General features: G+C 40.8%; 1 protein-coding gene across 1 annotated transcript; it reads right to left on the bottom strand.

Annotated features, from left to right (window-relative positions):
• Positions 1 to 2753: 2753 nt before the first annotated feature.
• Positions 2754 to 13262, bottom strand: LOC141088735 (uncharacterized). Its single transcript, XM_073574916.1, has 5 exons — positions 13064 to 13262; positions 12390 to 12485; positions 12139 to 12210; positions 9521 to 9592; positions 2754 to 3290 (listed from the first exon to the last, which is right to left on the bottom strand). Exons 1-5 carry the CDS (start codon positions 13254 to 13256, stop codon positions 2920 to 2922), a joined length of 804 nt encoding a protein of 267 aa, XP_073431017.1. The 5' UTR covers positions 13257 to 13262; the 3' UTR covers positions 2754 to 2919.
• Positions 13263 to 23923: the final 10661 nt, after the last annotated feature.

Genomic DNA, 23923 nt, shown 5'->3' with positions numbered 1-23923 from the left:
GCCCCAAATCGTCATGATTTCTACTGCAACTACTTGGTCCAGTTAGCAAATGATGAAGTGGGATTTTGGGATAAAAATTGTTGGGCACTCAAATTTGTCTGGGCCACCATGAGATCTACAATATAGTCAGAAAAACAATACTTTGAAAAAGTCGCTCTCTATGAGGCTGGCACTATCCAATTGGATATCTGATCGCTCCACAAAATCGGTAATCTGTGGCTTGATGCTGATCTGCTGATCAATGCTCAGTGGCTGCCGGATACACACATGGAGGTAATGCAAAGTGGATTAAAAAAAATTAGGAAAAAAAGTCATAGCAAAAAACAAGCACAGAGGCCAAACAGTGATGTATGTCACTGATTAGCAGCTCAATGGCTGCAGGATGCATGTGCAGAGGTGGTGCAAAGAGAGGAGGAGAAAAAATGAACAGTGAAAAAAGTCATGGCATAAACCAAGCACGGATGTTGATCAGTGACGTGTTTCATTGATAAGCGGCACAACGGCTGCAGGATGCACTCACGGTAGTGGTACAAAAGGAAGAGGAGGAGATATGAACAGGCAAAAGAAATGTCCGGGCCACAAGTAAGCATGGATGCCGATCATTGATGTGTATCTCTGATTATCAATCAGCGGCTGCAGGACACAAGCACTGAGGTGGTGCAAAAGAAATAAACTACCCAAAATCAAGCATTCAAGAACTGACCAGTGCTTGGTGCCAAAGGGGCCATGGAGAAGGGGTTACGGAAGTGTGAAAAGCAAGGGAAAAGGTTCAGAGGGGTCAGTGAGATTGGGATGGACAGGTAAAAAACAGGGGAACAGGATCATGAGAGGATTAAATCTTGCTTCTTTTCTTCAGGTCTTCAGTCAGCAGCAGCAACAGCATGAGTGGTGGTGCAGGTTGAAATCATTTGTGGCACCACTAGGGCCAGTATATCGGCAGAAGATCAACCCAGTGACCGCTCTGCATTCATCTCCAAGCTGGAATTACCGTAGGTGGTGCACAGCGGTCATCAAGAGGTAAGATTGCGCTCCTGCTCACTGATTGTTGTGATCAGACACTGTTCCTTAGCTCCATCCTATTATCTGTGATATTGTAGCACCAACCATAACTGGATATCAATGTTTCAGGCAATTCTACTTACCGAAACATTGAAATCGCTGTGATTTCGCAGGTCAGTATTGAACAGCCAATCACATCAATCGTAGCTGCGGGGAGGGGATCAGTAAAACTCCCGTGGTGATGTCTTCTGGTGCCCTGGTGTCAGAAACAGCAGGCACATTCATGCAATCACCATGAGTTCAGACATGGTGGCCGCATGATCAACATGACGTAACTGTATGTCATCAGTTGGGAATTCCTTCCCGACCATAATGTATAGGTATTAGCGATGAGCGAGTATACTCGTTGCTCGGGTTTTCCCAAGCATGCTCGGGTGTCCTCTGAGTATTTTAGCATGCTTGGAGATTTAGTGTTTGTTGACACAGCTGCATGATTTGCGGCTGCTAGACAGCCTGAATTCCTAACAAACAGGCATTCCGCACTTGTATTCAGCCTGCCCAACAGCCACAAATCATGCAGCTGCTTTGACACGAACTAAATCTCTGAGCACACCAAAATACTTGGAGGACACTCGAGCATGCTCGGGAAAACCTGAGCAACGAGTATACTCGCTCATCACTAATAGGTATGTCAAATGTCATGAAGTGGTTAATTACTGTATCTGCCGCATTGAAAGGCAACCAGATAGCTGTTCTAGTTGCTCACACCAAAAGAAGCAGTAATTAGAGTACAGCTTTAATGTTGTCCAGGCATGCTGAAACACTGTGGCGTTCCACAGAAAACATAGCTTTAAAAGCCAGTTTGTGAAAGTTTCTTGATAATTAAAAAAAATGTTCTCTTCAGTTCTGATTGTCTAGGACAGTGGTCCCCAACCTTTCTGACCTAGAGAACCACCTTCAGTTCTGAGAGAGGGTCGCGAACCACATCCAGCTCCCTCCCCCCTCACAGTAGTGGCAATCAGAGCCCCCATTACGGGTATATTAATAACCAAAGCTTTTCCACAGAAATCCCCCAGAAGCCATATAACAAGATCCAGTGGTCCCCACAATTCCCCCATTCAGCACTCCCAACACACTGTCACATCTAGCTTCAGGCACCTCCTCCGACAGGTAGTATCATCCTATCTCCAGCATACCATACTTAAAAAACATCGAAACCTCTAAGACCAGTATATGTTCATCCAGATTTGCTCTTCTGTGCAGGGATACACACAAAATTCACCATTTTGAGATGTGCTCCTCATACTTGTTAGCTAGACCTGGAGCTAATGCACCAAGCTGGAAGACAGCCGCAAGCCACAATTCATGGGATCGCGAGCCACATGTGGCTCCCGAATTACAGGTTGTGGACCCTTGGTCTAGAAGGTATGTATTGACTCTGAACATGTAACACTGTTAATATAAGGTGGTTTGCTGCATCAAATGTTTTTGATAGGGTCACACTTCTGGCCACCTTTTTATCTTTTTTTGCATTTTTTTTATATTTTATTTTAATGCAGTTGTTTTTTTCAAATGGCAATGAACATTAATGCTCATAGGTTTCCACATTTGCGCTCAACTTTTTTAGAAATCAGAACTGTTTCAGGAAATTATTGAGAAATAATGTAATATGCGCAGATTTTTTTGCTTTAAAATGAATAAATGAAATAATATCTTAAAAAGAAAAAACAAAAAGACTATATTATATGCTTTTAGGTTTATTTAGGTGTCACAGTAAAGTTGTTTTTTCATATTCACTGGATGCAATACATTTTTCAGTAAGATATAACAATTTATTGTACAGTATTTTCAATACCCTCAGAGACTCTGTTTACCATCTTTATGATTGCTCCATGATGTATTCAAGAGCATATTGTAGATTTATATCTCACAGATAGTAAGACGTTTGTAGTTACAAGCTTTATTGTTCCACTGGCCATTAGTATACATTTCAGTGCAGGTTCCTTTTCCACTGGGTTCACCTTTACTCCAGCGAGAGAAAGCAATAGGGGCTCCATTCAAGTAGTTGAAGGCTCCAGGTACTGGTCCCTCTATTATTGCCAGATATGCATTTCTGTTATATTTCTTCACGAATTCCAATGCAGCACTGTTCTCTGCTTCATTCATAGGAGAAACAATTTGTCCACCAACGACATTACATGAAGAGTTTGATGTTGCAAAGTCTTCTTCTTTTCCATTAGTAGCCATCATCTTGTCGCCTACTAGTTGGATTCTCCCTTCAAGTTTAAGAACTAAATAATCAAATAATACATTATTATAATCATATTACATTTTACCATGAAATTCCCAAAATACCCCCTACACCTATGGTGCACTAATAATATTACTTCATATAGATGAAATAGAATAAAACTGAAGACTGCAGAGCAGGAGAAGGGCTTGGGTATTTTGAATAGAAGTAAACTAATTAGTGGTACATAGCTAATAAGATATTAGGGTGCATGAAAGAGAAGCAAGATTACATTTTGTGATATCGATGTAAACCACATCTTTAATATGGGATCCATAATTCGACTCCACACTTTGAAAAGAATATTTGAAAGATAGAGAGGCTTCAAAGAGAGAAAACTAGATTAAAGAAGCTCCCATCAAAGTTTTTGTTCTCTTATTATATTGCAATCACCATAATAGATGGCACTGTGTACTTACAATTGTTCATTTTGCCTTTCTACCCAGTTAATTCTTCTCTTTTCTCTGCTCTATGTAAAAACAGGAATTCTCTTGTCCCTGCATTTATCATCCCCTCTCTTCAACTATTGACCTAGCTACTCCCTCCTCCCCGCTGCCAGCAAGACAATGCCAAAATATCTTTGAATGTCCTCCATATTTCACTGTATGTATTGTGGTCTCTTCTATGTAGGCCTCATTCCATTTTTGGTAAGAAGTAGAATGAGGTGCTTTAACAAAAAGCTCTATTTCAGCCTTATATATACACAAGATGCTTTCCCAGAAAGATGTCAGCTTACTCACATACATTTTGCACACTTCAGTCTAGCTTTTTTATGTCTCTCTGTGTCAGCACCATTTTTATCTGGTTTCAAGTGTGATTTTCACATTTCCCACACCTGTTACTTGCAACTCTGTACTGTAACCTGAAGAAGAGGTGCGGTTTGTCACCTCGAAACGCGTAGTTTCTGTAGTACATATAATAAAGAACTTGAAAGATTTATATGGATTTCTGAAGAATTCTTATCACTAAAGCAGCGCGGATGCTCAGAAGTGCTTTTCTTGGATCCTCAACTTATGATACCTAGTGGACGCTGTCCACCTGCACGAGCTCTGCAGCAGCTATATGACTGCAACAAACGTTGAGAGTGGTTGTGTCTGAACACAACCCATAAAGGGTGAGTACTCCAGAGTACTTTTATATTTTAATTGATTTATACCAGGTGAAGCCCTATGTCTGCGCCCCGCCCTTGTTTTCTCGCATGGATTTATGTCTTTTTACATCAATTAAGGAATTTGATCCTAAGACCTTGTGGGGGCATCACAACACATTAGGAGACCCCAATCAGAGGACTATAAAACATTCAGACTCCTTATCTATGTACTGGTCCATATTGATAGTTCTGCTTCACGTCACTTGTCTTATCCATTGCATTTTTTCTGTGTTGCATTGTGCCTAAATATGTGACTCTTCAGATTTTGTATTAGTCTAGCCTGAAGAAGAGACCTGAGTAATCTCGAAAGTTTGCAATCTGTTACCATCTTTTCAGTTAGCCATTAACCCCTTCACCCCCAAGGGTGGTTTGCACGTTCATGACCGGGCCAATTTTTACAATTCTGACCACTGTACCTTTATGAGGTCATAACTCTGGAACGCTTCCATGGATCCCGGTGATTCTGACATTGTTTTTTCGTGACATATTGTACTTCATGTTAGTGGTAAAATTTCATTCAAATAACTTGCGTTTATTTGTGAAAAAAACGGAAATTTGGCAAAAATTTAGAAAATTTCGCAATTTTCCAACTTTGAATTTTTGATGCCCTTAAATCACAGAGATACGGCACACAAAAAACTTGATAACTAACATTTCCCACATGTTTACTTTACATCAGCACAATTTTGGAACCAAATTTTTTTTTTGTTAGGAAGTTATAAGGGTTAAAAGTTGACCAGCGATTTCTCATTTTTACAACACCATTTTATTTTTAGGACCACATCACATTTGAAGCCACTTTGAGGGGTCTATAGGATAGAAAATACCCAAAAGTGACACTATTCTAAAAACTGCACCCCTTAAGGTGCTCAAAACCACATTCAAGAAGTTTATTAACCCTTTAGGTGCGTCACAGGAATTTTTTTGAATATTTAAAAAAAAATGAACATCTAACTTTTTCACAAAAAAAATACTTCAGGTTCAATTTTTTTTATTTTACCAAGGGTAACAGGAGAAATTGGACTGCAAATGTTATTGTGCAATTTGTCCTGAGTACGCTGATACCTGATTTATGGGGGGAACGACTGTTTCTGCGCATGGCAGAGCTCAGAATGGAAGGAGCGCCGTTTGAATTTTTCAATGCAAAATTGGCTGGAATTCAGATCGGACGCCATGTCACGTTTGGAGAGTCCCTGATGTACCTAAACAGTGGAAACCCCCTACAAGTGACCCCATTTTGGAAACTAGACCCCCCAAGGAACTTATCTAGATATGTGGTGAGAACTTTGAACCCACAAGGGCTTTACAGAAGTTTATAACATACAGCGGTACAATTAAAAAAATCATATTTTTTCCACAAAAATGATCTTTTCACCCCAATTTTTATTTTCCCAAGGGTAACAGGACCCTAAAAGTTATCGTGCAATTTGTCCTGAGTATGCTGATACCCCACATGTGGGGGTAAACCACTATTTGGGCGCATGGCAGAGCTCGGAAGGGAAGCAGCGCCATTTGACGTTTTTGGCTGGAATTGAGATCGGACATCATGTCGCGATTGGAAAACCCCTGATGTACCAAAACAGTGGAAATCCCCCACAAATGACACCATTTTGGAAACTAGACCCCCTAAGGAACTTATCTAGATGTGTGGTGAGAACTTTGAACTGCCAAGGGCTTCACAGAAGTTTATAACATAAAGCCGTACAATTAAAAAATCATATTTTTTCCACAAAAATGATCTTTTCACCCTCAATTCATATTTTTCCAAGGGTAACAGCACCCTAAAAGTTATTGTGCAATTTGTCCTGAGTACGCTGATACCCCACATGTGGGGGTAAACCACTATTTGGGCGCATGGCAGAGCTCGGAAGGGAAGCAGCGCCATTTGACGTTTTTGGCTGGAATTGAGATCAGACACCATGTCGCGATTGGAAAACCCCTGATGTACCAAAACAGTGAAAACCCCCCACAAATGACACCATTTTGTAAACTAGACCCCCCAAGGAACTTATCTAGATGTGTGGTGAGCACTTTGAACCCCCCAGTGCTTCACAGAAGTTTCTAATGCCCGTGCGTGAAAATAAAAAATTCGTATTTTTTCCACAAACATGATCTTTTAGTCACCATTTTTTTATTTTCCCAAGGGTAACAGGAGAAATTGAACCCGAAAAGTTGTTGTCCAATTTGTCCTGAGTACGCTGACACCCCATATGTGGGAGAAAACTACTGTATAGAATCATAGAATCATAGAATCATAGAATCGTAGAGTTGGAAGGGACCTCCTGGGCCATCTGGTCCAACCCCCTGCATGGGGACACGTCGGGGCTCGGAAGGGAAGTAGTGACGTTTTGGAATGCAGACTTTGATGGAATGGTCTGCGGGTGTCATGTTGCCTTTGGAGAGCCCCTAATGTACCTAAACAGTGTAAACACCCACAAATGACCCCATTTTGGAAACGAGAACCCCTAAGGAACTTATCTAGATGTGTGTTGTGCACTTTGAACCCCCAAGGGCTTCACAGAAGTTTATAATGCCCGGGCATGAAAATAAAAAAATCGTATTTTTTCCACAAACATGATCAATTAGTCCCCAATTTTATCATTTTCCCAAGGGTAACAGGAGAAATTGGACCCCAAAAGTAGTTGTCCAATTTGTCTTGAGTACGCTGACACCCCATATGTGGGAGAAAACTACTCTATGGACACACGTCGGGGCTCGGAAGGGAAGCAGTGCCATTTTGGAATGCAGACTTTGATGGAATGGTCTGCGGGTGTCATGTGCGTTTGGAGAGCCCCTGATGTACCTAAACTATTGAAACTCCCCACAAGTGACCCCATTTTGGACACTAGACCCCCCCACGGAACTTATCTAGATGTGTGGTAAGCACTTTGAACCCCCAAGTGAACAGTGAAACAGAAGTTTATAACGCTCGGACGTGAAAATAAAAAAATCATTTTTTTCTACAAAAAATGATATTTTTGCCCCCAATTTTTTATTTTCCTAAGGGTAACAGGAGAAATTGGACCCCAAAAATTGTTTTGCAATTTGTCCTGAGTAGGCTGATACCCTACATGTGGGGGTAAAACACTGTTTGGGCGCATGGCTGAGCTTGGAAGGGAAGGAGCACCATATGACTTTTTCAACTCAGAATTGGCTGGAATTGAGATCAGACGCAATGTTGCATTTGGAGAGCCACTGATGTGCCCAAACAGTGGAAACCCCCAATTCTAACTCCAACCCGAACCCCAACACACCCCTAACCCTAATCTCAGCCTTAACCCTAGCCCTAACCCAAGCCCTAACCCTAGCCCTAACCCTAACCCTAGCCCTAACCCTAACCCTAGCCCTAACCCTAGCCCTAACCCTAGCCCTTACCCTAACCCTAATGGAAAAATGGAAATAAATACATTTTTTTAATTTTATTATTTTTCCCTAACTAAGGGGGTGATAACGGGGGGTTTGATTTACTATTTATGGCGGTTTTTATTTTTGGCAGCTGTGGCACGCTGAAAGACGCTTTTTATTGTAAAAATAGTTTTTGCATCACCACATATTGAGAGCTATAATTTTTCCGTATTTTGACCCACCGAGTCATGTCAGGTCTTATTTTTTGCGGGACGAGTTGACGTTTTTATTGGTACCATTTTCAGGCATGTGACATTTTTTGATCGCTTTTTATTCCGATTTTTGGGACGCAGAATGAACAAAAACCAGCGTTTCATGAATTTCTTTTGGGGGGGTGCGTTTACACCGTTCTGCGTGCGGTAAAATTGATAAAGCGGTTTTATTCTTCGGGTCAGTATGGTTACAGCGATACCTCATTTAGGTCTTTTTTTAATGTTTTGTCGGTTTTATGCAATGAAAACTATTTTATTTAAAAAATAATAATTTTTGCATCGCTTTATTCTGCGAGCTATAACTTTTTTATTTTTTCACTGATGATGCTGTGTGGCAGCTTGTTTTTTGCGGGACAAGATGAAGTTTTCAGTGGTACCATGGATATTTATATGCGTCTTTTTGATCGCGCGTTATTACACTTTTTGTTTGGCGGTATGATAATAAATCATTATTTTTTGCTTCGTTTTTTATTTTTATTTTTTAAGGGGTTCACTAAAGGGGTTAACTAATGGGACAGTTTTATAGGGCGGGTCGTTACGGACGCGGCGATACCTAATATGTGTACTTTTATTGTTTTGGGTTTTTTTTATTTTCAAAAAATGAATTTATTGGGGAATATTTTTTTTTTTTTTACTAATTTATTTGGCGATTTTTTTAAAATTATTTTTACACTTTTTTTATTTTTTTTTACTTTATTACATAGTCCCAGGTGGGACATCACTGTCCTGTGACAGATCGCTGATCTGTCACATCACAGATCACTGTGACAGATCAGCAATCTGTCACAGGCATTGAAGAAGACTTCCTCTTGCCTGCGCTTTGCAGGCACTGAGGAAGCCAGCTTCCTGCAGGCCCCCGAAGGCCCCCATCGCCATCTTGGATTCGGGGGCCTGGAGGAAAGGAGTCCCCCGCAGCAGCTCTGCACATTGCGCTGCCGTGGGGGGCTAAGGGAAGCACGGAGGGAGCCCCCTCCCTGCCGATGCTTCCCTTTAACTCCCGGTACACCGCGATCGTGTTTGATCGCGGTGTGCAAGGGGTTAACGTGTCGGGGGCGGTCCGTGACCGCCCCTGACACATAGTGCCGGGTGTCAGCTGTGATAATCAGCTGACACCCGGCCGCGATCAGCGGCGCTCACCACGTGGGCGCCGCTGATCGCGGTAGACGTACTATCCCGTCCATGGGCATAGGGGCCCGGGTCCCATGGATGGGATAGTACGTCTCATGTCAGGAAGGGGTTAAAAGGTATCAACCACTGAGGACTCTCAATTCTGAATATTTTTCTATCCATTTTATGGATTTCAGAATTCCATGACTTTTTCTTCATGATGCGCTAACTTCAGTGTTGAATGAATATTAATGTATGTTTGTATTGTATTCTCTTCTGTAACTAACAGTGTATAAACCAATGGTAAACCTATCCCAAAAATTAAAGAAATATTTAATAGGTTAAATATTTATTCACCTGCTTCCAGTCTGCTTATCCGATGATTTAGTTTTTGCATATCACTAGGTGAACCTCCTACCGCAGGGGAACCTATTGGTAAAACGAATATTGATTGGATGAATATCATCTGAATCAATTACATCAGTCAGTGCGCAACAAAAATCAAATACAAAATATAAGCTTTAATATAAACAAAATAATGTCAAAAATAGTTTTTCATTTCCATTTTACAGCTCCGGCAAAAATTAAGAGACCACTTTCAAATGTTCAGTTTGTCTGATTTTTCTCTTTATAGGTATATTTTTGAGTAAAATGTAAATTGTTCTTTTAGTTTATAATCGTCTGACAACATGTCTCCGAATTTCCAAGCAATAAATTTTGTATTTTTTTTCTGACAAAGAAAAATGGTTAAAATTAAAAAAAAAAACAACAACAGTGCTTTCAGACCTCAAATAATGCTAAGAAAACAAGTTCATAATCATTTAGAAACAACAATACTAATGTTTTAGCTCAGGAAGAGTTCTGAAAACAATATTTTGTGGAATAACCATGATTTTAATCACAGCTTTCTTGCATCTTGGCATGCTTGCCACCAGTCTTTCAGGTAGCTTCTGGCTCAAAAATGTAGGCAGTTCTTCTTTGTTTGATGGCCTGTGACTATCCATCATCCTCTTGATTACATTCCAGAGGTTTTTAATCAGGTTCAGGTCTGGAGAATGGGCTGCCCATGACAGGGTTTTGATGTGGTGGTCTCTTAATTTTTGCTAGAATTGTATATTTTCATTTATTAAAAGGAACCTGTAGTTAAATTCATGTTGCCTGATCCAAAAGCAGCATGAACCAAAGCCGGGCAGCACAATTGCAGCCAAGTATGGCATTCTACCATCTGTCTTCTCCCCATCCTACTACAGTTGATTGACAGGTTTCTCTCATTTGTAAACAGTAAAAAAACTATCAATGAACTGGATAAAAGATGCCAGCCAGGGATTGGCCACTATATAATGTTCCAGCTGGCTTTTTAATTTTTTTCTCTGAGAACAAGCTGTATTAAGGGAAAGACATACTAGGCTGTAATTGCACAGCAAAGCACTGAATTATGTTGTCAATAATATGGGCAGCATGAATCTAATAACAGGTTTCTTTTTATATATTACAATACTGTAATTATTTCCTGCCATACGTGGAATTGAATTCTCAAATTTTTCAAGAATATATATTATCCAGAATACAGATTTTTACCAATTCAGCAAAATGATTTCCAGCTTGGTCGCAAATTTGCTGAACCATAGAGGGCAAGGCGAATGATTAAAAAAAATAATACTCACCACGCTGCTCACCCATCATCCTGTCCTCAGGACCTCCTCACACACATTCTGTTTGGCTTTCTTCTTTCTACGCCCTTGTTTCTGGCTAAACAAGGCCTCTGAATAATGTCACGACATTATGATGTGCAGCATCTCAGTGATGGCATGACACACTGTGATGTCATTTTGAAGCCTTGTTGAGGGTCAGACGACAGTAGCAGGTACCGTGGGACAGGTGAGCAGTGAAATCAGTATTATTTTTCTTTTTAAATGCTATGTTTATTATGTTCTGTGTTGTATTTGATAGAGACCCTTGAGAATAATAAGGAGCATTCAATACACAAAGAATAACTTTGCTGAGTATAAGTTTTCAATGTAAAGTGTGTGCGATTTGGCAAATTTGCACCACTGCAGATTCTATCATCTGTAGATTTCTGATACCCTATATAGAATCTACTAAGAGATCTTTTTTTTTACGTAGGATTAATTGATATCTTTCTGAATGAACATGACTGACCAAAACAACTTTTGTCTAAATGACCTACCCCCAGGCTCAGAGTGGTCTACATGGGATCAGGTGAATTCACTGCTAGGTCTCTGGGCAGGAGTGATCCCTCCTCCACTATGTACGAGCAATAGATTGTAAAATACACTTAATTTTCTATGTACAGATAAGGGCAGCATTTCATCATTCATGGAACAAACTTACCAGTTATTATTATGTAGATGCATAGGTACATTTGTGATTGAAGGTAATGTAATATTTGCATGTAGCTGAACAGCGGGCCCTCAGAGTCAATGTTACAGTCGGGCCCTTGGCAACCCAGTCCAACACTACCTATGCTCGTTGAGACCCTTTCAGAACTGCTTAGATGAGCTTCAATGGAGAGAGATACTAAAAAGAACGTTAGACTCTCTGGCAGATCTAACCTGTCCATGTATTAAATGATTGTAGAAGAATGATGGGTGGAATTTCATTAGTGGGTGTCCATACGGGTGCCGAATCCAGAAGAACCACAAGTGTTATTAGGTGTCAGAATACAGCACAATATTCACAAAGTTCCTTTTTTCAAATAACAGACACAAATGTAAAAAAACTCCTAATACATGATGCACATGAGTCATTCATGTACTATATGCCCACCGCAGCTTTGCCTTGTGATCAACTGATCATAGAAGAGACTTTACGTGTTAAGGGATTTGTTCGACAATTCATGGTAAAACTATAGTCTTGTTTTTATGAATTACATTTTTTTTTCTAAACTGACAGTGTGTAAACTTATGGAAAACCAGAAAACAACAATTAATTAATTATCTGAAAGATTTGCAAACCTGCTCCCAGTGCGCTTAGTCGACTATTTGCATCTTGCAGTCCGTTAGGTAAGCCTCCTACAGAAGAGATACCTAGTGATAAAATGGATAAAATGTAAGTCTTTCCATTACATCAGTCATTGAATACATTCATACAATGAGCATCAAAATATGAATAATGTAATTCAATTTAATAATAGTTTTACACTTCAGTCATTAAGATTTTACAATGTGATGTCAAGATTCATGAATATTTAATGAATCATATCCACCTGGAACACCAAAGGTTGGTAAACTTGACTTAGCATCCATTATACTATTCAATCCAGGTGTGGGTGGTGATAATATTCCGAGAAATCGAAGCAGTCCTTAGAAACAGAGATACATAAGGTTTCATTAACTTGGAGTGTTAACAATTGTCTAAAAATATTGGTCAAAGCTTGTTTGATTTCTGCAAGTTTTATGTTCGTTCAAATGGCTTCAATCTCCCTTCTATTGCTTGTGCGAGGTTAAAAAATAACTCCAATGAACACTGATCAGAGGGGGTTAAGAAAATAAAATGCATTATACTTACCTTGCCCCTCACTTGTCCTAGCAGCACAGCTAGTCACCTACACCTAGTTCCCTAATGGTTGTTTCCTCCCCTCAGCTCCAGTCTTCTATTCTATCTTTAGTCTTCTCTCTCCAGACCATCGGTGCCAGGATAGGTGAGGAACAAGGTGAGTATAATATTTTTAACCCTTTTTTGCTCTGGAGACAATTCAGAGTGTAATAAATGGCTTTTACTAGTGGTTCCGATTTGCAAATCAAATTCCCTGACCAAATACAAACAGATCTGGAAAACTGATTTCTAACATATTCTCTTCTCTCTCTGTATATGAATAGAGTCAATAGAGATCTTTTTTCTGGTGTATTTACATTAACGTTAGTTTTGGAAATCACAAACCTGTCAGTCCGATTGTATCCAGTATCCCCAATGATACATTTGGTATCTCTGCATCTACCTTGGGTGGCAAAGGAATTGGAATATTTTCAACTAATGGAAGTTTCCCAGAACCAAATAGTTGAGGAAATAGTTGAGGAAAGGAAGACACCAGACCGACTACTACTGTGAGGAGCAGGGATCCATGACACAACATTTTTGTGGATAGCTGATGAAAGAAAGCTGAAATTTTATAATTTGCATAATGAACAGTACAAAAAAACACAGAAACTCAAATCATTCTTATCTTTCATTATATGTAGAGTCTAATTTGGCTGTGACAGTCTGGGTCCCATAACAATTTATAGCAGAACTCTCCAACCACCATGTTTGTATTAATTTTTATGTTGTAGAAGGTTCATGAGACATCAGCAGATTTAAACCAGCTACAACATAGCAATGTGTTATCTTTATGCTCCTAATATATCAAATTTAAAGATGCTTGAAGGAGCTATTGAGGATGATAATATTAACCCTTTAACCGCTTAGAGTTACATGGGGGATCCTTAACCTTGATGCAGGATTGCATGCCAAGCCAGCATCTTTACACGCATATGATGATAGCTTAGTTAATCGGTCATCATGTGCCTTTAAAGTGCGGGTGGAGTGGAGCTCCGTCAACTGCTGTCGGCCTTGTAAATTCTGATGTCAATCTCTGACAGCAACATTTAACATACAATAACAGGGGTGCACATTGTTCCACACTTCCAGAGGCGCGACTGTGACTTGAATGCGTGGCGCCAATAGGTTGTCATGACAGCCCAGGGTCTACTGAAGGCCCTCATGCATGGCATTGCAATCCTCCTGTGCAAGCTTGCCTGCAGCTGGCGTTCATAAGAGAGCATGATTTCCGCTATATATAGAAGTGATGATGCACTGCTATGTATAACACAAACGATTGGCTGATTGCAGCTTCAAGTCTCCTAAGGGTACTATTACATTCAGTCAAAAGTGAAAAAAAAATTATAAAAATATGAAGAAAAAATAGAAAAAAAAAAAAGTTCAGACCACCCCTTCCGCTCTATTAAAAATAAAGCAATTTAAAAAAATCTAGAAATACACGTTTGGCATTAAATAAATCGCAAAAGTCTGATCTATCAAAATATAAAACAAATGAATCCAATCAGTATATGGCTTAATGAGAAAAAGAGTTAAAACACCAGACGTACGATTTTCCTGGCCACCTTAACATTGCAATAAAATGCAATAGGAGGTGATAAAACATTGTATCTATTTCAAAATTGCATCTGTAAAACATCTTCTCAGGGAGCAAAAAGTAAGCCATCAAACGCCCCATATCCCTAAAAATGAAAACGCTACGGGTCTCAGAAAAGTTTTTTTCTTTCAAATTTTCAACAAAATTTTCACCATTTAAATAGAAAAAACTCTACATATTTGGTATCTGTATACTCATACTAACCTGGAGAATCATTACAAGGACAGTTTTAGCATATAGTGAACATGGTAAATAAACACCTCAAAAAACAATATTGAAATTACACTTTTTTCGTAATTTCAAGTGCTTGGAATTTTTTTCCCTTTTTCCAGTACACCTTGTGGTAAAATGAATAGTGTCATTTAAAAGTACAACCATTCCCACAAAAAAAGCTTTCATATGGATATATTAACCCCTTCACTACCAAGGGTGGTTTGCACGTTAACTCCCGGGCCAATTTTTACAATTCTGACCACTGGCCCTTTATGAGGTAATAACTCTGAAACGCTTCCATGGATCCCGATGATTCTGACAATGTTTTCTCGTGACATATTGTACTTCATGTTAGTGGTAACATTTCATTCAAATAACTTGCATTTATTTGTGAAAAAAACAGAAATTTGGCAAAAAATGTTAAAATTTTTGCAATTTTCCAACTTTGAATTTTTTTGCCCTTAAATCACAGAGATACGGCACACAAAAAACTTAATAAATAACATTTCCAACATGTTTACTTTACATCAGCACAATTTTGGAACCAACATTTTTTTTTGTTAGGAAGTTATAAGGGTTAAAAATTGACCAGCGATTTCTCACTTTTGCAACACCATTTTATTTTTACGGACCACATCACATTTGAAGCCACTTTGAGGGGTCTATATGATAGAAAATACCCAAAAGTGACACCATTCTTAAGGTGCTCAAAACCACATTCAAGAAGTTTAATAACCCTTCAGGTGCGTCACAGGAATTTTCTTTGAATATTTAAAAAAAATGAACATTTAAATTTTTTTCACAAAAAAAATACTTCAGGTTCAATTTTTTTATTTTATCAACGGTAACAGGAGAAATTGGACTGCAAAAGTTATTGTGCAGTTTGTCCTGAGTACGCTGTTACCTGATATGTGGGGGGGAACCACTGTTTCGGCGCATGGCAGAGCTCAGAAGGGAAGGAGTGCCGTTTGACTTTTTCAATGCAAAATTGGCTGGAATTCAGATCGGACGCCATGTCACGTTTGGAGAGCCCCTGATGTACCTAAACAGTGGAAACCCCACACAAGTGACCCCATTTTGGAAACTATACCCCCCAAGGAACTTATCTAGATGTGTGGTGAGAACTTTGAACTCACAAGGCCTTCACAGAAGTTTATAACGTACAGCGGTACAATTAAAAAATCATATTTTTTCCACAAAAATGATCTTTTCACCCCCAATTTTTATTTTCCCAAGGGTAACAGGACCCTAAAAGTTATCGTACAATTTGTCCTGAGTATGCTGATACCCCATATGTGGGTGTAAACAACTATTTGGGCGCATGGCAGAGCTCAGAAGGGAAGCAGCGCCATTTGACTTTTTTGGCTGGAATTGAGATTGGACACCATGTCACGATTGGAAAACCTCTGATGTACCAAAACAGTGGAAACCCCCCACAAATGACACCATTTTGGAAACCATACCCCCCCAGGGAACTTATCTAGATGTGTGGTGAGAACTTTGAACCCCCAAGGGCTTCACAGAAGTTTATAACGTACAGCCATACAATTCAAAAAAATCATATTTTTTCCACTGAAATGATCTTTTCACCCTCAATTCTTATTTTTCTGAGGGTAACAGGACCCTAAAAGTTATTGTGCAATTTGTCCTGAGTACGCTGATACCCCACATGTGAGGGTAAACCACTATTTGGGCGCATGGCAGAGCTCGGAAGGGAAGTAGCGCCATTTGATGTTTTTAGCTGGAATTGAGATCGGACACCATGTCGCGTTTGGAAAGCCCCTGATGTACCAAAACAGTGAAAACCCCCCACAAATGACACCATTTTGGAAACTAGACCCCCCATGAAACTTATCTAGATGTGTGGTGAGCACTTTGAACCCCCCAGTGCTTCTCAGAAGTTTATAACACCCGGGCGTGAAAATAAAAAAAATCGTATTTTTTCCACAAACATGATCTTTTAGTCACCAATTTTTTTATTTTACCAAGGGTATCAGGAGAAATTGGACCCAAAAAGTTGTTGTCCAATTTGTCCTGAGTACGCAGATACCCCATATGTGGGAGAAAACTACTGTATGGGCACACGTCAGGGCTCAGGAGGGAAGTAGTGACGTTTTGGAGTGCAGACTTTGATGGAATGGTCTGCAGGTGTCACGTTGCCTTTGGAGAGCCCCTAATGTACCTAAACAGTGGAAACCCCCCACAAATGACCCCATTTTGGAAACTAGACCCCCTAAGAAACTTATCTAGATGTGTGGTGAGCACTTTGAACCCCCAAGGGCTTCACAGAAGTTTATAATGCCCGGGCATGAAAATAAAAAAAATCGTATTCTTTCCACAAACATGATCACTTAGTTCCCAATTTTTTTATTTTCCCAAGGGTAACAGGAGAAATTGGACCTCAAAAGTTGTTGTCCAATTTGTCCTGAGTACGCTGATACCTCATATGTGGGAGAAAACTACTGTATGGGCACACGTCGGGGCTCAGGAGGGAAGTAGTGACGTTTTGGAATGCAGACTTTGATGGAATGGTCTGCGGGTGTCATGTGCGTTTGGAGAGCCCCTGATGTACCTAAACTATTGAAACTCCCCACAAGTGACCCCTTTTTGGAAACTAGACCCCCCACGGAACTTATCTAGATGTGTGGTGAGCACTTTGAATCCCCAAGTGCTTCACAGAAGTTTATAACGCCCGGGCGTGAAAATAAAAAAATCAATTTTGTCCACAAAAATGATATTTTTGCCCCCAATTTTTTATTTTCCTAAGGGTAACAGGAGAAATAGGACCCCAACAGTTGTTTTGCAATTTGTCCTGAGTAGGCTGATACCCCATATGTGGGGGTAAACCACTGTTTGGGCGCATGGAAGAGCTTGGAAGGGAAGGAGCACCATTTGACTTTTTCAACGCAGAATTGGCTGGAATTGAGATCAGATGCCATGTTGCATTTGGAGAGCACCTGATGTGCCCAAACAGTGGAAACCCCCCAATTCTAGCTCCAACCCTAACCCTAATCTCAGCCCTAACCCTAGCCCTAACCCTAGCCCTAACCCTAATGGCAAAATGGAAATAAATACATTTTCTTTTAATTTTATTATTTTTCCCTAACTAAGGGGGTGATAGCGGGGGGTTTGATTTACTATTTATGGCGGTTTTTATGTTTGGCAGCTGTCACACACTAAAAGACGCTTTTTATTGTAAAAATAGTTTTTGCCTCACCACATATTTTGACCCACTGAGGTCTTATTTTTTGCGAGATGAGTTGATGTTTTTATTGGTATCATTTTCGGGCACGTGACATCTTTTGATCGCTTTTTATTACGATTTTTGGGAAGCAGAATGAACAAATACCAGCGTTTCATGAATTTCTTTTGGGGGGTGCGTTTACACCGTTCCGCCTGCGGTAAAATTGATAAAGCGCTGTTATTCTTTGGGTCAGTATGGTTACAGCGATTCCTCATTTAGGTCGTTTTTTTATGTTTTGGCGCTTTTATGCAATGAAAACAATTTTATATAAAACAATTATTTTTGCATCGCTTTATTCTGTGAGCTATAACTTTTTTATTTTCTCGCTCATGATGCTGTATGGTGGCTCGTTTTTTGCGGGACAAGATGACATTTTCAGCGGTACCATGGATATTTATATGCGTCTTTCTGATCGCGCGTTATTGCACTTTTTGTTCGGCCGTTTGATAATAAATCATTATTTTTTGCTTCGTTTTTTATTTTTATTTTTTAAGGGGTTCGCTAAAGGGGTTAACTAATGGGACAGTTTTATAGGGCGGGTTGTTACAGACGCGGCGATACCAAATATGTGTACTTTTATTGTTTTTTTTTTTTTATTTCCAAAAAATGAAATTATTTGGGAATATTTTTTTTGTTTTTTAATTTATTTAGCGATTTTTTTAAAATTATTTTTACACTTTTTTTTTTTTAAACTTTATTACATTGTCCCAGGGGGGACATAACTGTCATGTGACAGATCGCTGATCTGTCACATCACAGATCACTGTGACAGATCAGCGATCTGTCACAGGCACTGCACAGGTTTCCTCCTTGCCTGCGCTTTGCAGGCATGAGGAAGCCAGCTCCCTGCAGGCCCCCGAAGGTCCCCGTCGCCATCTTGGATCCGGGGACCTGCAGGGATAGAGCCCCCCGCAGCAGCGCTGCACATTGCGCTGCTGTGGGGGGCTCAGGGAAGTACGGAGGGAGCCCCCTCCCTGCCGATGCTTCCCTTTAACCCCCGGTACACCGCGATCGTGTTTGATCGCGGTGTGCAAGGGGTTAACGTGTCAGGGGCGGTCCGTGACCGCCCCTGACACATTGTGCCGATTGTCAGCTGTGATAATCAGCTGACACCCAGCCGCGATCAGCGGCACTCACCACGTGGGCGCCGCTGATCGCTATGACGTAATATTCCATCCATAGGAATTAGGTCCAGGGTCACATGGACGGAATATTACTTCCAATGTAGGTAAGGGGTTAAAGGAAAAATAAAAAAGTCATGACATTGGGTGAAGGGGTGGAAAAAAACAAAAAATGGAAAATGGACCTGGGTGAAAAGATAATTGTCATTATTTAGTAAAGACAATCAGTAACAGTGGGTGGTCCAAATTTCATCACTGCCAATGGTTATCCTATTATGAGACAGTTCTGCTTGGTTACCTGGCATAGCGCCGTGCATTTTTCTGCCATCGTGCCGGGTTTTGCAGATCAGTCACATTCTCATTGCTGCATTACCAGACACAGCCACTACAAAAAGTATGGAGCTATGACAATTAAGCAACAAAGGGCTGCAGTGGTGACCGGTGTGTCATAGCCCCTTAATCAGCATATTAATGGGGGCATAGGAGCACATCCCCAACAATCTGGTATATAAGGCAATAGATTTAAAAGAAAACCATTTTAAGAGAAGATCATATACATTTGTTATACTGAGATGAGAAGAGCCTTGTCTTACATACCTCTGAAATATCCAAGCATAGTGGACCTCCTTGGTCATACTCTTGTTTTTATATTGTTTTGTAACACTTATTTATGCATCAGGTGGTAATATGATGTTTCTTCGGAAAGTAAATGTCCACTTTACAGCTTCCTTATTATTTCTATAAGTATTAGAAAACATCTTGAATTAACTCAGATATTTCCACATTGCAAACACTTATCGATTAAGGGGTATTTGAAATTACCAAACTTAACTTTCAAGTATTTATAGTTGCTCAGAACAAGTCTGAGTGGCGTATTTCATGATGAACTTGCCCAATCCATGACGCAATGACCTTAGTGCTGCAAAGTAAAAGCATCCCAAAGTTTGTTCATGTAACTTTACTTTGTAAAGACAGAAAAACACAATATTATTATTTGAAAAGTAACAAATCTATTGATACTATTACCTAGCAACTAGCAATTCAATACTGAGTTAAATATTGAGACTAATGTTAATATTTAATTTACATATTTTAATGAATTAAATATCATAATGATATGTGTTTGCCCATATAAAGGAATCCTGTCATTAGATTCATGCAACCAGTTGAACTAATTGACTCATCCGACATGGCTTTTCCCTGCCCTCTTCCAGTTGATTGACATGTCTCTCTGTACAGTGGCATGTAAAAGTTTGTGCACTCATGGTCAAAATTACTGTTATTAGGAACAATTAATTAACTTAAATATGACACATTTCAAAAATTACAAAAAGAAAAATGGGCCAATTGAAAAGTTTGGGTACCCTTGGAGATGTGCTCAGATAACTTTGACCATTGTTTCAGATCTTAATTAGCCTGTGAGAGTTATAGCTTGTTCATTATCATCGTTAGGAAAGGCCAGGTTATTACAATTTCCCAGGTTTATAAATGACGAAGCCTCTTCTAACCTTGTGCAAAAAAACCGCAGCCATGGGTTCTCCTAAGAAGATGCCTAGCACTCTGAAAATAAAAATAGTGGAGGCTCACAAAGTAGGAGAAGGCTATAAGAAGGTAGCAAAGCGTTTTCAAGTTGCTATTTCCTCAGTTCGAAATGTAATTAAGAAATCGCAGTTAACAGGAATAGTGGAGGTCAAGATAAGGTCTGGAAGACCAATCAAAATTTCAGTGAAAGTTTCTTGTAGTATTGCTAGAGAGGCAAATCAAAACCCCCACTTGACTGCAAAAGACTTTTTGTTAGGAAGGTATAAGAGTTAAAAGTTGACCAGCGATTTCTCATTTTTACAACAAAATTTACAAAACCTTTTTCTAGGGACCACATCATATTTAAAGTCATTTTGAGGGGTGTACATGACAGAAAATACCCAAAATTGACACCATTCTAAAAACTGGACCCCTCAAGGTGCTCAAAACCACATTCTAGACGTTTATTAACCCTTTACGTGCTTCACAGGAACTGAAGCAATTTGGAATGAAAAAATTAACATTTAATTTTTTTTGCAAAAAATTTACTTCAGAACCAACTTTTTTATATTCACAAGTGTTAAAAGAGAAAATGTACTACAACATTTGTTGTGAAATTTCTCCTGAATACACCGATACCCCATATGTGGGGGTAAACCACTTTTTGGGAGCACGGCAGAGCTCGCAAGGGAAGGAGCGCCATTTGACTTTTTCAGCGCAGAATTGGCTGAAATTGAGATCGGACGCCATGTTGCATTTGGAGAGTCCCTGATGTGCCTAAACAGTGGAAACCCCCCATAACTGACCCGATTTTGGAAGCTAGACCCCTTAAGGAACCTATGTAGATGTGTGGTGAGTGTCATGGCCCCCGTCGCACCCATATCTACTCAGCTCCTTGCTCCAGCGCTGCAGCCTCTCACCTCTCGACAGCCGTGGCATCCTCCTCAGGCTGGTCCTTGGCCGACGGAGTCACTGCATGCTATGCGCATGTGCCGTAGGCCGCATCTCCCTCCAGCTCCTTGTGCTCTGGCGGTGCCCTGACCCGGAAGCACCGCCGGACCAATGGCAGGCCATCCTGCGGTATTTCAGGCCGCCCTCCTATGATGGAGCCGCCTGATCTTTGTGTGTAATAGCACCATAGGCCCACTTCTCACTGTATCTGTGATTACCTCTCTTGCTTGTCTCACTGTAGCCAAAATGCAGGCAGAGATGCTCACCTGCCAAAGCCACAGAACAAATGCACTAAACAAGGTGCATCGGACCCATTGACATGACACAGGTGCAAAAATGCCTGATGAGGCAGCCAGAGCATTTGTTCTGTGGCCTTGGCAGGTAAGCATCTTTGCCTGCATTTTGGTGTTTTTATCTAACTAGTCTTTTTTGGTGTTTTTTGATAGAGGTTGCGAGCTTAAGTATTGTGGCCATAATATAAACTAATACCTCACATATATCGCTATGTGTTTTTTGCATTGTATATTTTTTTTTCAGGGTGCAGCTGGGCTCAGTGTTGTGAATTCCCTTGCTTGGACTTCTGAGCCCAAGCTCCCTCTGCTCCCTCTGGTGGTTACTGAGAGTAGTGGAGCTGGCCTGGTTGATGGAAGTTTCCCACCTGATGACGATAATTGGGAACCTGGGATTACTGGCTGGGAGCATATAATTGAGCTGGCTGCTCTTGGTGGTTGCTGGTGATTTCCTCCTTGTGCATTTGGAGTTCTTTTGTCTCTTGCATGATCTGCATGGTTCAGTTAAGTGATTATTTTGCTAATCCTTTGCATCTAATCTGGTTGTGCCTTTTTTTGCTTTCTGCTTTGTTGCTAGGGTTCAGCATACTCCCTGCTGGGGGCAGCGCTAGGCCCCACTCCATATGTTACAGCTTGTGCCAGTTTGTTCAGTCCCCTGTTATGTTAGTATCTTTTGCTTTGTTTCCAGTTTATACCAGAGTGCTGATCTAGCGGGGGTGAGGTCGTGTGGCCTCAGGTTTTTTGTATATCAGATGTGTTGGATTTTTGCAGGGTTTTGTGCATGATTGCAGACAGTATCTTTTCTGTCCTGTCCTGTCTAGACAGTTTGGGCCCCACCATTTGCTCAGTCTGTTCTCTGCCTGTGTTTGTGTCTCATCTTGTCTCACCGACAATATATGTTTGGGGGCTGTCTATTCTTTTGGGGATCTGCTCCGGGGCAGTTTAGTTTTCACCTTTCTGGCTTTAGGCTTAGTTAGTTCTCCGGCTGTGCCGAAGTGTCTAGGGCATCGTAGGAATGCTCAACGGGTACTGCTAGTTGTGTTGATAGGATCGGGGGTCTGCAATCCACTTAGTTATCAACCTCTCTGGTTTTCTGATGGCTTAGCCTGTTCCTGCCATCCTCCTCGGTGACCCATTCATAACAGCCCAGATGGCTCTGTAAACTGTGGCCTCTGTTCACATGGTATGCATCTTTTAGCACTGGCTGGCCCGCCTGATCTAATTGTATGGGCGTCACTAATAGGTTCAGCTGGATGCTTTGCATTTTCTGTGTGAACACTGCCACATACAGATTCTTTTTTTTATACATTATCATACCAAGCGGCCATGTCCTGATTGGAGGCTGGCTGCCTCATCAGGTATTTTTGCACCTGTGCCATCTCAATGGTCTGCTGCACCTTGTTTAGTGCATTTGTTCTGTGGCCTTGGCAGGTAAGCATCTCTGCCTGCATTTTGGTGTTTTTATCTAACCTAGTCTTTTTTGGTGTTTTTTGTTAGAGTAGGGACTCGCAAAAGTGGGGACCTTTGACGGAGGTTGCAAGCTTAAGTATTGTGGCCATAATATAAACTAATACCTCACATATATCGCTATGTGTTAATTGTACTGTAAATTTTTTTTTCAGGGTGCAGCTGGGCCCAGATGGCTCTGTAAACTGTGGCCTCTGTTCACATGGTATGCATCTTTTAGCACTGGCTGACTCACCTGACCTAATATTATGGGCGTCACTAATAGGTTCAGCCGGACGCTTTGCATTTTCTGTGTGAACACTGCCACATACAGATTCTATTTTTTGTGCATTATCATACCAAGCGGCCATGTCCTGATTGGAGGCTGGCTGCCATCTCAATGGGTCCTCTGCACCTTGTTTAGTGCATTTGTTCTGTGGCCTTTGCAGGTAAGCATCTCTGCCTGAATTTTGGTGTTTTTATCTAACGTAGTTTTTTTTTGTATTTCTTGTCTCCATGCAGCCCTGCTCCGGTCCTGCTACCTGTGTCCCTGCTCCGTCCTGCTGTCCGTGCCCTCCTGCCGTCCTGCTTCGGTCCTGCTACCTGTTGTTCCATGGTCCACTCCTGCTCCAGTCCTGCTTCCCGTATCCGTCTCCGTTCTGTTGCTCTGTGGTCCAATCCAGCCATCCTACTCCGGTCCTACTCCATGTTGTCCTGTGGTCCACTCCTGCAGTCCTGCTCCAGTCCTGTTACCTGTGTCCTGCTCCGTCCTGGTGTTCCGTGGTTCCCGCGCCGAGTCCTGTGTCCTGTAGTGTCCTGGTC

The sequence above is a fragment of the Dendrobates tinctorius genome, unplaced genomic scaffold, assembly GCF_039654945.1.
Source record: "Dendrobates tinctorius isolate UK_male_01 unplaced genomic scaffold, ASM3965494v1 ptg000040l, whole genome shotgun sequence".
NCBI classification, from domain to species: Eukaryota; Metazoa; Chordata; class Amphibia; order Anura; family Dendrobatidae; genus Dendrobates; species Dendrobates tinctorius.
This window is presented reverse-complemented; position numbering and strand designations above follow the sequence as displayed.

Excerpts from the sequence above, each read along its gene's own strand:
- LOC141088735 (XM_073574916.1), bottom strand. The coding sequence starts at position 13,256 with ATGTTGTGTCATGGATCCCTGCTCCTCACAGTAGTAGTCGGTCTGGTG. Across the intron at positions 12,486-13,063 it reads GGATACAATCGGACTGACAG|GACTGCTTCGATTTCTCGGA; the intron begins GTTTGTGATTTC and ends TCTGTTTCTAAG. Across the intron at positions 3,291-9,520 it reads GATAAGCAGACTGGAAGCAG|TTCTTAAACTTGAAGGGAGA; the intron begins GTGAATAAATAT and ends TTGATTATTTAG.